The sequence below is a fragment of the Pecten maximus genome, chromosome 8 (genome assembly GCF_902652985.1).
Source record: "Pecten maximus chromosome 8, xPecMax1.1, whole genome shotgun sequence".
Classification (NCBI taxonomy): Eukaryota; Metazoa; Mollusca; class Bivalvia; order Pectinida; family Pectinidae; genus Pecten; species Pecten maximus.
Genome location: NC_047022.1, coordinates 5,135,707 through 5,149,364, shown reverse-complemented (window position 1 = coordinate 5,149,364; position 13,658 = coordinate 5,135,707). Strand labels below are relative to the sequence as shown.

The 13,658-nt window shown below is 36.5% G+C and overlaps 1 protein-coding gene across 1 annotated transcript; it reads left to right on the top strand.

Moving 5' to 3' along the window:
* Positions 1–551: 551 nt before the first annotated feature.
* On the top strand, positions 552–9,654 carry LOC117333115 (zinc finger protein 208-like). Its single transcript, XM_033892247.1, has 2 exons — positions 552–641; positions 4,086–9,654. Exon 2 carries the CDS (start codon positions 4,218–4,220, stop codon positions 7,116–7,118), a length of 2,901 nt encoding a protein of 966 aa, XP_033748138.1. The 5' UTR covers positions 552–641; positions 4,086–4,217; the 3' UTR covers positions 7,119–9,654.
* Positions 9,655–13,658: the final 4,004 nt, after the last annotated feature.

Genomic DNA, 13,658 nt, shown 5'->3' with positions numbered 1-13,658 from the left:
AAAAAATGTTTGATATTTTTGGTTTATGCATGTATACACAAATATACACAGAAGTGACGACTCAAGGGCTTTTACTCCTGTATTCACTATAGCAGGAGTTCTGATTTCAGGTTTTTAAGAGGCCAATAAAACATCAGAAGCCTTTGGACTACCTTTCCTGTTGCTATGGTTACCCTTTCTCTAGTCTGATAGGTATATTTTTGTGTGGTATGAATATATCATTCATTATGAGTTATTGCTCCACCCCCATGGGCTTGAGGAGCAGGCCAAATAGGGAGATATAAAACCTTCTTCAAGGGCTTTTTCTGAGGGCTTTCTGGGGCCGTTAATGGGCCCCATTCCCATTCGAATTATTTCATTTTAAATCCAAATTCCCCAAATTTGCAGTTTACTCCTGAAAAAATTCAGCAATTTTCTTCCCCAAAATGAGACAAAAAAAGACCCTTCCCAATCAAGTGAGAAAAATCCCTGTCTTCTGTAGTAATGAAAGGATATGGGTCATAGTTTGTGTGGATTAATATTGTAATAACTCATAAGTATTGTCCTTGCTTTCAGGGGTCATGGTAGCTCAGTCGGTTGGAGAAGGTCTGAAGACACTTTACCAGCAAAAATTTCTCTGGATAGCATGCGAATGGCTGCAGGTATATTGTTTAGTGAGGTAGTCACTAACTACTACAAAATGACCCTGCCTCAATATGACTGTGGCTGTTCACAGGGCAATAAACCCAGCAAACAAACAAAACTTGCTCCCAACACAAACTCCTATATAATGATATATTTGAATGTCAACTATTTCATACATATATCATATTATATACCATACATATTGGGATTACTGGCAGTGAGGGTTAACAGTCATTTAACTGATATTCTTTAAACAACTAGTGGGAATGTGGGGTTTGGGGGAGGGGGTTGGGTAGGAGGGAGAGGGTGACATTCTTCTATCTGGTGTTTTACCAAAAAAAAAAAAAAAAAAAATAGTGTGAGAGAGAGGATAAATGAGGTTATTATTCCCCTATTTTGTGTTTTACAAACAAATAGTTGGAGCATTGGGATGGATGATGCTATAAATAATGATGATCAAAGTTTTATTTGCCGTTCTACAACAGACTAGAACTGTCTCCAGGATGGCTGACTAATACCCCCGCAATCTGCACGAGTCAATAGTGAATTGGAACTGATAATTAGATTATAACCCAGTAATATAATGACCAGTTGCCATAGCAACCATAATTTTGAGAAAAAGAAAGTGGCATGCACATCTACACATGGTACTCTTTATTTGTGTGAAGTTTCATTGAAATCGGCCCTTCGGTTTTAGTTGTGCGGACAAACTTAATGTTATGGTCCTTATCAGAAAACCTGTTTATAGTGACCAATTGGCATAGCAGCCATAGTTTTGAGAAAAAGAAAGTGGCATGCACATCTACACATGGTCCTCTATATTTGTGTGAAGTTTGATTGAAATAGGCCCTTCGGTTTAGGAGGAGTTGTCCGGACAAACTTAAAGTTAAGGTTCTTATCAGAAAACCTCTTTATAGTGACCAGTTGCCATAGCAACCATAATTTTGAGAAAAAGAAAATGGCATGCACATCTACACATAGTCCTCTATATTTGTGTGAGGTCGACGGGCAGACAACCTGATTCCAGTATACCCCCCTAACTTCGTTGGGAGGTATAAATATGTTTCTGAAAACCACATTTTATTAGCCCACCATCATCAGATGGTCAGATGGCGGGCTATTCAAATCGCCCTGCGTCCCTGGTCTGTGGTCCGTCCGTCCCTCCGTCCGTCCCTCCGTCCCTCCGTCCGTAAACAATTCTTGTTATTGCTATTTCTGAGAAAGTACTGAAGGGATCTTTCTCAAATTTCATATATAGGTTCCCCTTGGTGCCTAGTTATGCATATTGCGTTTTGAGACCAATCGGATAACAACATGGCCGACAGGCAGCCATCTTGGATTTTGACAATTGAAGATTGTTATCGCTATTTCTGAGAAAGTACTGAAGGGATCTTTCTCAAATTTCATACGTAGGTTCCCCATGGTGCCTAGTTATGCATATTGCGTTTTGAGACCAATCTGATAACAACATGGCCGACAGGCAGCCATCTTGGATTTTGACAATTGAAGTTTGTTATCGCTATTTCTGAGAAAGTACTGAAGGGATCTTTCTCAAATTTCATACGTAGGTTCCCCTTGGTGCCTAGTTATGCATATTGCGTTTTGAGACCAATCTGAAAACAACATGGCCGACAGGCAGCCATCTTGGATTTTGACAATTGAAGTTTATTATCGCTATTTCTGAGAAAGTACTGAAGGGATCTTTCTCAAATTTGATACGTAGGTTTCCCTTGGTGCCTTGTTATGCATATTGCGTTTTGAGACCAATCTGAAAACAACATGGCCGACAGGTAGCCATCTTGGATTTTGACAATTGTAGTTTGTTATCGCTATTTCTGAGAAAGTATTGAAGGGATCTTTCTCAACTTTCATATGTAGGTTTCCATTGGTGGCTAGTTATGCATATTGCATTTTGAGACTAATCTAAAACCAACATGACCGACAGGCAGCCATCTTGGATTTTGACAATTTAAGTTTGTTATCGCTATTTCTGAGAAAGTACTGAAGGGATCTTTCTCAAATTTCATATGTAAGTTTCCCATGGTGCCTAGTTATGCATAATGCATTTTGAGACCAATCGGAAAACAACATGGCCGACAGACAGCCATCTTGGATTTTGATAATTGAAGTTTGTTATCGCTATTTCTGAGAAAGTATTGAAGGGATCTTTCTCAAATTTCATATGTAGGTTCCCCTTGGTGCCTAGTTATGCATATTGCGTTTTGAGACCAATCTGAAAACAACATGGCCGATAGGCAGCCATCTTGAATTTTGACAATTGAAGATTGTTATCGCTATTTCTGAGAAAGTATTGAAGGGATCTTTCTCAAATTTCATATGTAGGTTTCCCTTGGTGGCTAGTTATGCATATTGCATTTTGAGACCAATCTGAAACCAACATGGCCGACAGGCAGCCATCTTGAATTTTGACAATTGAAGTTTGTTATCGCTATTTCTGAGAAAGTATTGAAGGGATCTTTCTCAAATTTCATATGTAGGTTCCCCTTGGTGCCTAGTTATGCATATTGCGTTTTGAGACCAATCTGAAACCAACATGGCCGACAGGCAGCCATCTTGGATTTTGACAATTGAAGTTTGTTATTGCTATTTCTGAGAAAGTATTGAAGGGATCTTTCTCAAATTTCATATGTAGGTTTCCCTTGGTGGCTAGTTATGCATATTGCATTTTGAGACCAATCTGAAACCAACATGGCCGACAGGCAGCCATCTTGAATTTTGACAATTGAAGTTTGTTATCGCTATTTCTGAGAAAGTACTGAAGGGATCTTTCTCAAATTTCATATGTAGGTTCCCCTTGGTGCCTTGTTATGCATATTGCATTTTGAGACCAATCTAAAAGTAACATGGCCGACAGGCAGCCATCTTGGATTATGACAATTGAAGTTTGTTATCGCTAATTCTAAGAAAGTACTGAATTGATCTTTTTCAAATTTCATATGGAGGTTCCCCTTGGTGCCTCGTTATGTATATTGCATTTTGAGACCAATTGGAGAACAACATGGCCGACAGACCTCCATCTTGGATTTTGACAATTGAAGTTTGTTATCGCTATTTCTCATAGTACTGAAGGGATCTTTCTCAAATTTCATAAGTAGGTTTCCCTTGGTCCCTTGTATTGCATTTTGGGACCAGGCTGTCCTGAAAACAACCTTGCAAACAAACAGCCATTATGGCTAAATCTCAAATTTCTTATATAGCTAGGATTACCTTGTTTGAAAAGTACTGGATTTGCACAGATTACTAAAATGAAGGGAAAAGTAGAGAGAAGATCAATCTGACATAGAACCTATAAAGATCATTCAATGGTGGACGGCAAGATCCCTCTGGGATCTCTTGTTATAGTGTCAGTTTGTATTATTTTCAATTTGTATTATTTTCTGATCAATTATTATTACAGTCATAATACTTTACATTTATTTTCATCTTTGTTTTCTTTTCAGATGTCAATGACACTCCGGAGAGAAGCCATTTTCCCTGACGGAACATCTCATAACACATTAGAGAGACGTCTCACAAGTGTTATGTTTGTATAAAGGAATTAAGTTCTTTATCACTCCTAAAACACTATCAGAATGCATTCCACAGAAAATTCTTACATATGTGATGTTTGTGGTAAGGAGTGTATTCATTTTTCAGGACTAAAAGCTCATATAAGAACACATACCGGAGAAAAGCTATTTAAGTGTGAAGTCTGCGATAAGGAATGTGTATCTCACTCAGCGCTAAAAACACATGTAAGAACTCATACGGGAGAGAAGCCTTACATTTGTGATATTTGTGGTAAAGGATTCAGTATTGCAGACACCTTAAAGAAACATGTAAGAATACATACTGGAGAAAAGCCTTACAAATGTGATATTTGTGGCAAAGAATTCAGTAGTGTAACAGGTCGGAACAAACATGTAAAAACGCATTCCTCAAAAAATAAACCTTACAAATGTGAAGTCTGTGGTAAGGGATGTAAATCTTCCTCAGAGCTAAAAGTGCATATCTGGAGGGTACATAATGGAGAAAAACCCTACAAGTGTGAATTCTGTGGCAAGGGATGTACAACCCCTTCCGAGCTAAAAATCCATATCACGGTTCATACAGGAGAAAAGCCTTACACGTGTGAAGTCTGTGGTAAGGCATTTAGCACGACAGGTAGTATGAAGTCACACAGCAGAACGCATACAGGAGAAAAACCTTACATTTGTGATATTTGTGGTAAAGGATTCAGTATTGCAGACACATTAAAGAAACATATCAGAACACATACTGGAGAGAAGCCTTACAAATGTGATATTTGTGGCAAAGAATTCAGTAGAGTAACTGGTCGGAACAAACACATCAGAACGCATTCCTTAACAAATGAACTTTACAAATGTGAAGTCTGTGGTAAGGGATGTATATCTTCCTCAGAGTTAAAAGTGCATATCTGGAGAGTACATAATGGGGAAAAACCCTACAAGTGTGAATTCTGTGGCAAGGGATGTACAACCACTTCCGAGCTAAAAATCCATATCACCGTTCATACAGGGGAAAAACCTTACAAGTGTGAAGTCTGTGGCAAGGCATTTAGCACGCGAGGTAGTATGAAGTCACACAGCAGAACGCATACAGGAGAAAAACCTTACATTTGTGATATTTGTGGTAAAGGATTCAGTATTGCAGACACATTAAAGAAACATATCAGAACACATACTGGAGAGAAACCTTACAAATGTGATATTTGTGGCAAAGAATTCAGTAGAGTAACAGGTCGGAACAAACACATCAGAACGCATTCCTTAACGAATGAACTTTACAAATGTGAAGTCTGTGGTAAGGGATGTATATCTTCCTCAGAGTTAAAAGTGCATATCTGGAGAGTACATAATGGGGAAAAACCCTACAAGTGTGAAGTCTGTGGCAAGGGATGTACAACCCCTTCCGAGCTAAAAATCCATATCACCGTTCATACAGGGGAAAAGCCCTACAAGTGTGAAGTCTGTGGTAAGGCATTTCGTACGCCAAGTAGTATGAAGTCACACAGCAGAACGCATACAGGAGAAAAACCTTACATTTGTGATTTTTGTGGTAAAGGATTCAGTATTGCAGACACCTTAAAGAAGCACATCAAAACTCATACTGGAGAGAAGCCTTACAAATGTGATATCTGTGGCAAAGAATTCAGTAGTGCAGCATGTCGGACGAGACATGTAAGAACACATTCCTCAAGAATTAAACCTTACAAATGTGAAGTCTGTGGTAAGGGATGTATATCCCCTTCCGAGCTTAAAGTGCATATCAGGGTTCATACAGGGGAAAAGCCCTACAAGTGTGAAGTCTGTGGTAAGGGATTTCGCACTTCATTCAGACTGAAGTTGCATAGCAGAACCAACACTAACGGGAAACCATGTATATGTGCTATTTGTGGTAAAACATTATCCAACTTATGTACCTTAAATCTCCATAGGAAAACACACATATTAGATAATCCGTACAAGTGTGATGTTTGTGACAAAGGATTTAGCACTTCAGCTATTCTGAAGTTACATGTTAGAACGCATTGCGTAGAGAAACCTTACACATGTCATGTTTGTGGGAAAGAATATGCAAATCACTCGGAGCTGAAAAAGCATATCGGAGCACATACAGGAGAAACACTCTACAAGTGTGAAGTCTGTGGTAAGGGTTTTTGTACTTTATCAAGCCTTAATATACATTCCAGAACACATACCGGAGAGAAACCTTACATATGTGATATTTGTGTCACAGGATTCAGTACTGCTGATGTCCTAAAGTTACACATGAGGACACATACTGGGGAGAAACCTCACAAATGTCAGACTTGTGGGAAGGAATTTAGATCTTCACAAAAACTTAAGTCACATATGAGAACACATACCGGAGAAAAGCATTTCATGTGTCATATATGTGGAAAGAGATTCGGTCGGTCATCTGAACGAAATGTACATATGAGAATTCATACTGGAGAGAAACCTTACAAATGTGATGTTTGTGATAAAAGATTCAGTAGCGGATCCATCCTGAAAATACATACAAGAATACATAGCGGAGAAAAACCTTACAAGTGTGTTATTTGTAGTAAGGCATTTATTTGTGTATCAACCCTAAAGCACCATACCAGAGCGCATTCCGGAGAAAAACCTCTTAAATGTGATGTCTGCGGTAAGGGGTGTACGTTTCCATCAGAGCTAAAAGTGCATTTGCGAACTCATACAGGAGAAACGCCCTTCAATTGTGAAGTCTGTGGTAAGGCATTTAGTACAAGATCTACTCTCAAGTTACATGGCAGAACGCATACGGGAGAAAAACCTTACATTTGTGATATTTGTGGTAAAGGATTCAGTATTTCAGACAGCTTAAAGGACCATATCAGAATACATACTGGGGAGAAGCCTTATCAATGTCATCACTGTGGGAAGGAATTCATAACTTCAAGAAGGCTCAATATACATATGAGAACACATACCGGGGAAAAAGTGTGATGTTTGTGGGAAGAGATTTGGGCAGTCAGCTCACCGAAATGCAAATATGAGAATTCATACTGGAGAGAGACCTTACAAATGTGATGTTTGAGATAAAGCATTCAGTAGTGGATCTATCCTGAAGATACATGCAAGAATACGTAGCGGAGAAAAACCTTACAAATGTGTTTTTTGTTGTAAGGCATATATTTGTGTATCAACCCTAAAGCAACATATCAGAACGCATTCCAAAGACAAACCTTACAAATGTGATGTCTGTGGAAAGGGATGTACGTTTTCTTCAGAGCTAAAGGTTCCTATAAGATCACACACAGAAGAAACAGCCTTTAAGTGTGAAGTATGTGGTAAGGCATTTAGTACTTTGTACGGCCTGAAGTCTCATAGTAGAAACCTTACAAATGTGTTTTTTGTGGTAAAGGATTTCGTCTGTCATCTGTCCGAAATGATCATATTAGAACACATACCCGAGAGAAGCCTTACAAATGTGATATTTGTGATACAGAATTGAGTAGATCGTCAAATCTGAGTAAACATACTAGAACGCATACAGCAAAATATAATTGGTGGTTAGGATTGGAAGCCATGTATATGTGATATTTGTTGTAAAGCATTATCTCACTTATGTATCTAAAATGTAACATATAGTCTCATGTTGTCAGGGCTAGCATATAGATATTATCATAATAATAATGTAACCTTGGTAAAATACTGATAATAATGTAACCTTGGTAAAATACTGATAATAATGTAACCTTGGTAAAATACTGATAATAATGTAACCTTGGTAAAATACTAATAATAATGTAACCTTGGTAAAATACTACTAATAATGTAACCTTGGTCAAATAATGATAATAATGTAACCTTGGTAAAATAATGATAATAATGTTAACTTGGTAAAATACTAATAATAATGTAACCTTGGTAAAATACTGATAATAATGTAACCTTGGTAAAATACTGATAATAATGTAAACTTGGTAAAATACTAATAATAATGTAAACTTGGTAAAATACTAATAATAATGTAACCTTGGTAAAATACTGATAATAATGTAACCTTGGTAAAATACTAATAATAATGTAACCTTGGTAAAATACTGATAATAATGTAACCTTGGTAAAATACTGATAATAATGTAACCTTGGTAAAATACTGATAATAATGTAACCTTGGTAAAATACTGATAATAATGTAACCTTGGTAAAATACTGATAATAATGTTAACTTGGTAAAGTACTGATAATAATTTAACCTTGGTAAAATACTAATAATAATGTAAATTGGTAAAATACTGATAATAATGTAACCTTGGTAAAATACTGATACTAATTTAACCTTGGTAAAATACTAATAATAATGTAACCTTGGTAAAATACTGATAATAATGTAAATTGGTAAAATACTAATAATAATGTAAACTTGGTAAAATACTAGTCGCTCGACCTCTCTGCTGGAGACAATTTTCCTTTAGTTCGATCAGTTTAGTGTAAGACTAGTAATCTGGAAGTCTTCAGCTCGATTCCTAGCAGAGGCAATTCTTTATATTTGACTAATCATGATTCCTGGTATATTGATGTACTATTACATATTTATGTTTTATTCAGTTCCATAGTTCTGTAGTTATATACCATTTTATATAAATCTACAATTTCATTTTTATGTCAAATTTTAAAAATTGTGATTACATTCTTAATTGATATACAATTGATTATTTTGGATATATTGAAAGTAACATCAACTAACCCACATAAGAAGTTATGACATTATAAGTGATATTAACTGACTCACAACTCCCCCACATAAACAGTTATGACATTGTTAGTGATATTAACTGACCCACAACTCCCCCACATAAAAAGTTATGACATTGTAAGTGATATCAGCTGACCCATTATTCCCCCACATAAACAGTTATGACATCATAAGTAATATTAACTGACCAATTATATAATTATTCCCCCACATAAACAGTTATGACATTGTAAGTAATATTAACTGACCCACAACCAATCAAAATGAAGAGTAGTGTGACAATAAATATCGATGACATTCCACTCCAGCTAGACGTTAGATGTTACAGATTTTATTCAAAAAGAGAGTAGACTTCTAGTGAGTGGTAATTATTATTTATTGTTAACTTATAAACCATGATTGTTTTCATTGGAATTAATCAAAATATATGTAGGTTTGTCGGTTGAATGACTTCAACTTCTTGCATAATCTGAACTCATATTCAGTACACATATAGATCCCAATCATGTTTTATAATCTCTTGTATAGTTGACACTTTCAATTAAGGTTTTACATTCCTTTATATTTGTCTCCAATGACACAATTTGTTGGAGCGATTGTCCTAGATTTATTTTCTGATTTTATTGTTCATGTATCCCTTTATTGCTAATGATGGCGTATCTAAAATGCAAATTTATTTAAATATGTTTTTTTATATGAAAAAACTATTTTAATATAAAATGACGGTATCTGTGTGTAAATAATTTAAGTAAGATTATAAATAAAGAGTTAGTACCAATATGCGATTGTATATTTATTAATGCTACAACGGTGATGGGTAGGTTGAGCTTTCAATTGTGTGTGATTTTTGTTTCATATCTATCGATCTCATGAAACCGGGTGAGCGATACAGGCTCTCTGGGCCTCTTGTCTTTTAATATGCGACTTTATGCGTGACCAGTGATGATACGCTTGAGGTTGACATACCAATGATGGTGACGGATTGTTGCATTTTGAATACACTACCATGATACTACACGTTTTCCGAATCTAAGATTGTCTATTGCCTTAAATATAAATATACATGTATGTGGATTAGCTAAGGACATTCTATGTTTTCGTCATGTTTCATTAAAACATCGTAATTAGAATATAAAAGGGCAATTAGAAGGAGTACACCGTACGAGAAATACAGTGAGTACATATATAGTGTAGCAGTTTGGTTTGGGTGTCATCCTCACTGTTCCATTAGCATGAACGTTGTATGATATTACCACTTCTGTTATACAGGAAAACATTAATATGAGAGTCAACACTTGCGTACCTTTATCGGGTACGTACCAGTTGTACCGGTACTAGATTTGAAATCGCCATATTGTATGAAAGGCACTTTAAATGCACCTAGAAATAAATATTAGATTGATGAGATATTATGTCCTCTCTATTTGACAGCGTACGCCATAGATCCTAGCGATGGTAGTAGAATCTACCTGTCGTAATTGTAAGTATACCCGAGTAGTTTTGTAGATCTACGGCATTAATTGTGAACAAACTTTTTGCACCGAAGATGTAACATATTACGTACATAGAAATATGACCAGAGAACAGATCAAATTATTTTTTGTCTCATTATTTGTAATAACCTGTCTGACCAGATATAGATTCCACATTGTGTGTCACACACACTCAGCAAACCTTCTAATGGCCCAGTAGTAATGACTATGGTGATCATGAGGCTGAGGCGAAGAGAAAAAAAAAATACACAAACAGTTACTGTTACTTTTTACCAGATTTATGTTCTTTTTAAGGCATTTAACATCGCTTTGCTCCGATCATGTACAGGAAGTGCAGTAACTTGTATAGCGAGGCTAAATAACTAGTTTAGCGGGGCTAAAAAACTAGTATTGCGAGGGTAAATAATTAGTATGGCAAGACTAAAAAAGGATATAGAGAGGCTAAATAACTAGTATAGCGAGGCTAAATAACTAGTATAGCGGGACTAAATAACTAGTTTAGCGAGGCTATAAAACTAGTATAGCGAGGGTAAATAATTAGTATGGCGAGGCTAAAAAAGAAATATAGAGAGGCTAAATAACTAGTATAGCTAGGCTAAATAACTAGTATAGCGAGGCTAAATAGCTAGTATAGCGAGGCTAAATAGCTAGTATAGCGGGACTAAATAACTAGTATAGCGAGGGTAAATAATTAGTATGGAGAGGCTAAATAACTTGTTTAGCAAGGCTAAAAAACTAGTAAAGCGAGGGTAAATAGCTAGTATAGCGAGGCTCAATAACTAGTATAGCGGGATTAAATAACTAGTATAGCGAGGCTAAATAATTAGTTTAGCGAGGCTAAAAAACTAGTATAGCGGGACTAAATAAGTAGTATAGCGAAACTAAATAACTAGTATAGCTAGGCTAAATAACTAGTTTAACGAGGCTAAAAAACTAGTATAGCGAGGCGAAATAACTAGTATAGCTAGGCTAAATAACTAGTTTAGCGAGGATAAATAGCTAGTATAGCGAGGGTAAATAACTAGTATAGCGAGACTAAATAACTAGTTTAGCGAGGCTAAATAGCCAGTATAGCGAGGATAAATAGCCAGTATAGCGAGGCTAAATAAATAGTATAGCGAGACTAAAAAACTAGTATAGCGAGGGTAAATAATTAGTATGGCGAGGCTAAAAAACTAGTATAGCGAGGGTAAATAAGTAGTGTGGCGAGGCTAAAAAAGAAATATAGCGAGGCTAAATAGCTAGTATAGCTAGGCTAAATAACTAGTATTGCGGGACTAAATAACTAGTATAGCGAGGATAAATAACTACAGTTTAGCGAGGCTAAAAAATAAGTATAGCGGGGATAAATAATTAGTATGGCAAGGCTAAAAAAGAAATATAGCGGGGCTAAATAACTAGTATAGCTAGGCTAAATAACTAGTATAGCGGGACTAAATAACTAGTTTAGCGAGGCTAAAAAACTAGTATAGCGAGGGTAAATAACTAGTATAGCGAGGCTAAAAAACTAGTATAGCGGGACTAAATAAGTAGTATAGCGAAGCTAAATAACTAGTATAGATAGGCTAAATAACTAGTTTAACGAGGCTAAATAACTAGTATAACGAGGCGAAATAACTAGTGTAGCGGGGCTAAATAACTAATATAGCGGGGCTAAATAACTAGTATAGTGAGGCTAAATAACTAGTATAGCGGAACTAAATAACTAGTTAGCCTCGCTATACTAGCTATTTAGCCCCGCTATACTAGTTATTTAGCCCCGCTATACTAGTTATTTAGCCTAGTTATACTAGTTAATTAGCCCCGCTTTACTAGTTATTTATCCCCCTATATTAGATATTTCTGCTGGCTTTGTTTGATAATTTTTCACCAGTATTATTTATTTCGCCCCACAGGACGGCAGAAAGAGGCGAATCGACAACATGACACGTATGACCCACAATAGTCTGGACATATCTGCCGACCTATTCTTTTTAGATCTATTGTACACTATCGCGGAGACATGTATGTACACATTGTTAAGACTGTATGACAGGCACACCCTCTTTAATGTCTGGTTGGGAAACCACACAAGTGTAGCAGACCGGATGTAAATCTGCCAAGACGTTTTCTTCATTTACGGAAGTTTGTATCATATTTCCTCTCATGTACAACAGATTGTTGTGTCCTTAATGGAATTGGTAATTCATGTGGATCGCCAGACATGACATTAGAGTGATAATCGAGCTTTGATTTCTGGTGATTTTTGTCATTAGCAAATATAATCTGTAGACTATTTGCCACATGGTTAGAACTGCAGCAAGATTTGAATAATTTCAGGAACACGTCGTGTTGCTGGTAGACTTTGGATTTGTCATTTTATTGGATACGCTTTGTATTGCTGTTTCGTATCATTGTGCTTTAATAAAGATGGGTCAGGCTCAGGACAAAGGTCAAGTCTCTGTCCATGAGGAAGGTCAAGTCCCTGTCCATGTCAAAGGTCAAACAACCTGTACGCATCACAAGGTCGTTCAGCTGAGCATCTACTGTAAACAATGTCAAGACCTGGCTTGTATTCAGTGTCTTTCATCTGTACATGATAGACATCATGTATGTGGACTTGAGGACATTATTCCAGAAAGGAAAGAAGACATTCAAAAGTTTATAGACAAAGCAGAGAAGGAAGATCTAGTATTAATTGAGAAGTATATCACTTCTATTGATACAGAGCTAAAGGAAAATGCCAGCAAATTTGATAGACTTTCACAGCAAATTAAGGCCCAAACCAGCAAATTAAAACACGAACTTGACCTGTTATTAGACAAGAATGTATCTCTCTTTAAACAAGTTAAAGAAGATAATACCAAGTTACTACAAACCTACAAACAGGACCTGGAAAAGTACAGGACAGAGCTAGAACAAAGAGTACATGAATATAAGACAGCACTACAGGGTGGTTCTGACTTACAAATCTACGATGCCGGATGTGAGATTCATTCCCCCGTCAAACTCCCTGATAAACCTACCTTGCGTACCGCTAGCTTCGCACCAAATGATGATTATGACAATTATCATTTGACGCGAGCCCTAGGAAAAGTGAACACGTCTGGTCTAATATAATGTGAGAAGAACCAACTTCATGACAGCAGTTGTTAAAGCCTTGCTTCACTACATCCCTACAGCATAAGCCAAAGGAAGGGTCAATTCAGTTGTATCTAGGGGATATTGACCACAAAGGAAAAGAGAAATGAGAAAGAAATTTGAACTTTGAACCTAACAAGAGTGACTTGTGTGTGATTAACTACTGACCCT

Coding starts and splice junctions, on each gene's coding strand:
- LOC117333115 (XM_033892247.1), top strand. CDS start 4,218: ATGCATTCCACAGAAAATTCTTACATATGTGATGTTTGTGGTAAGGAG.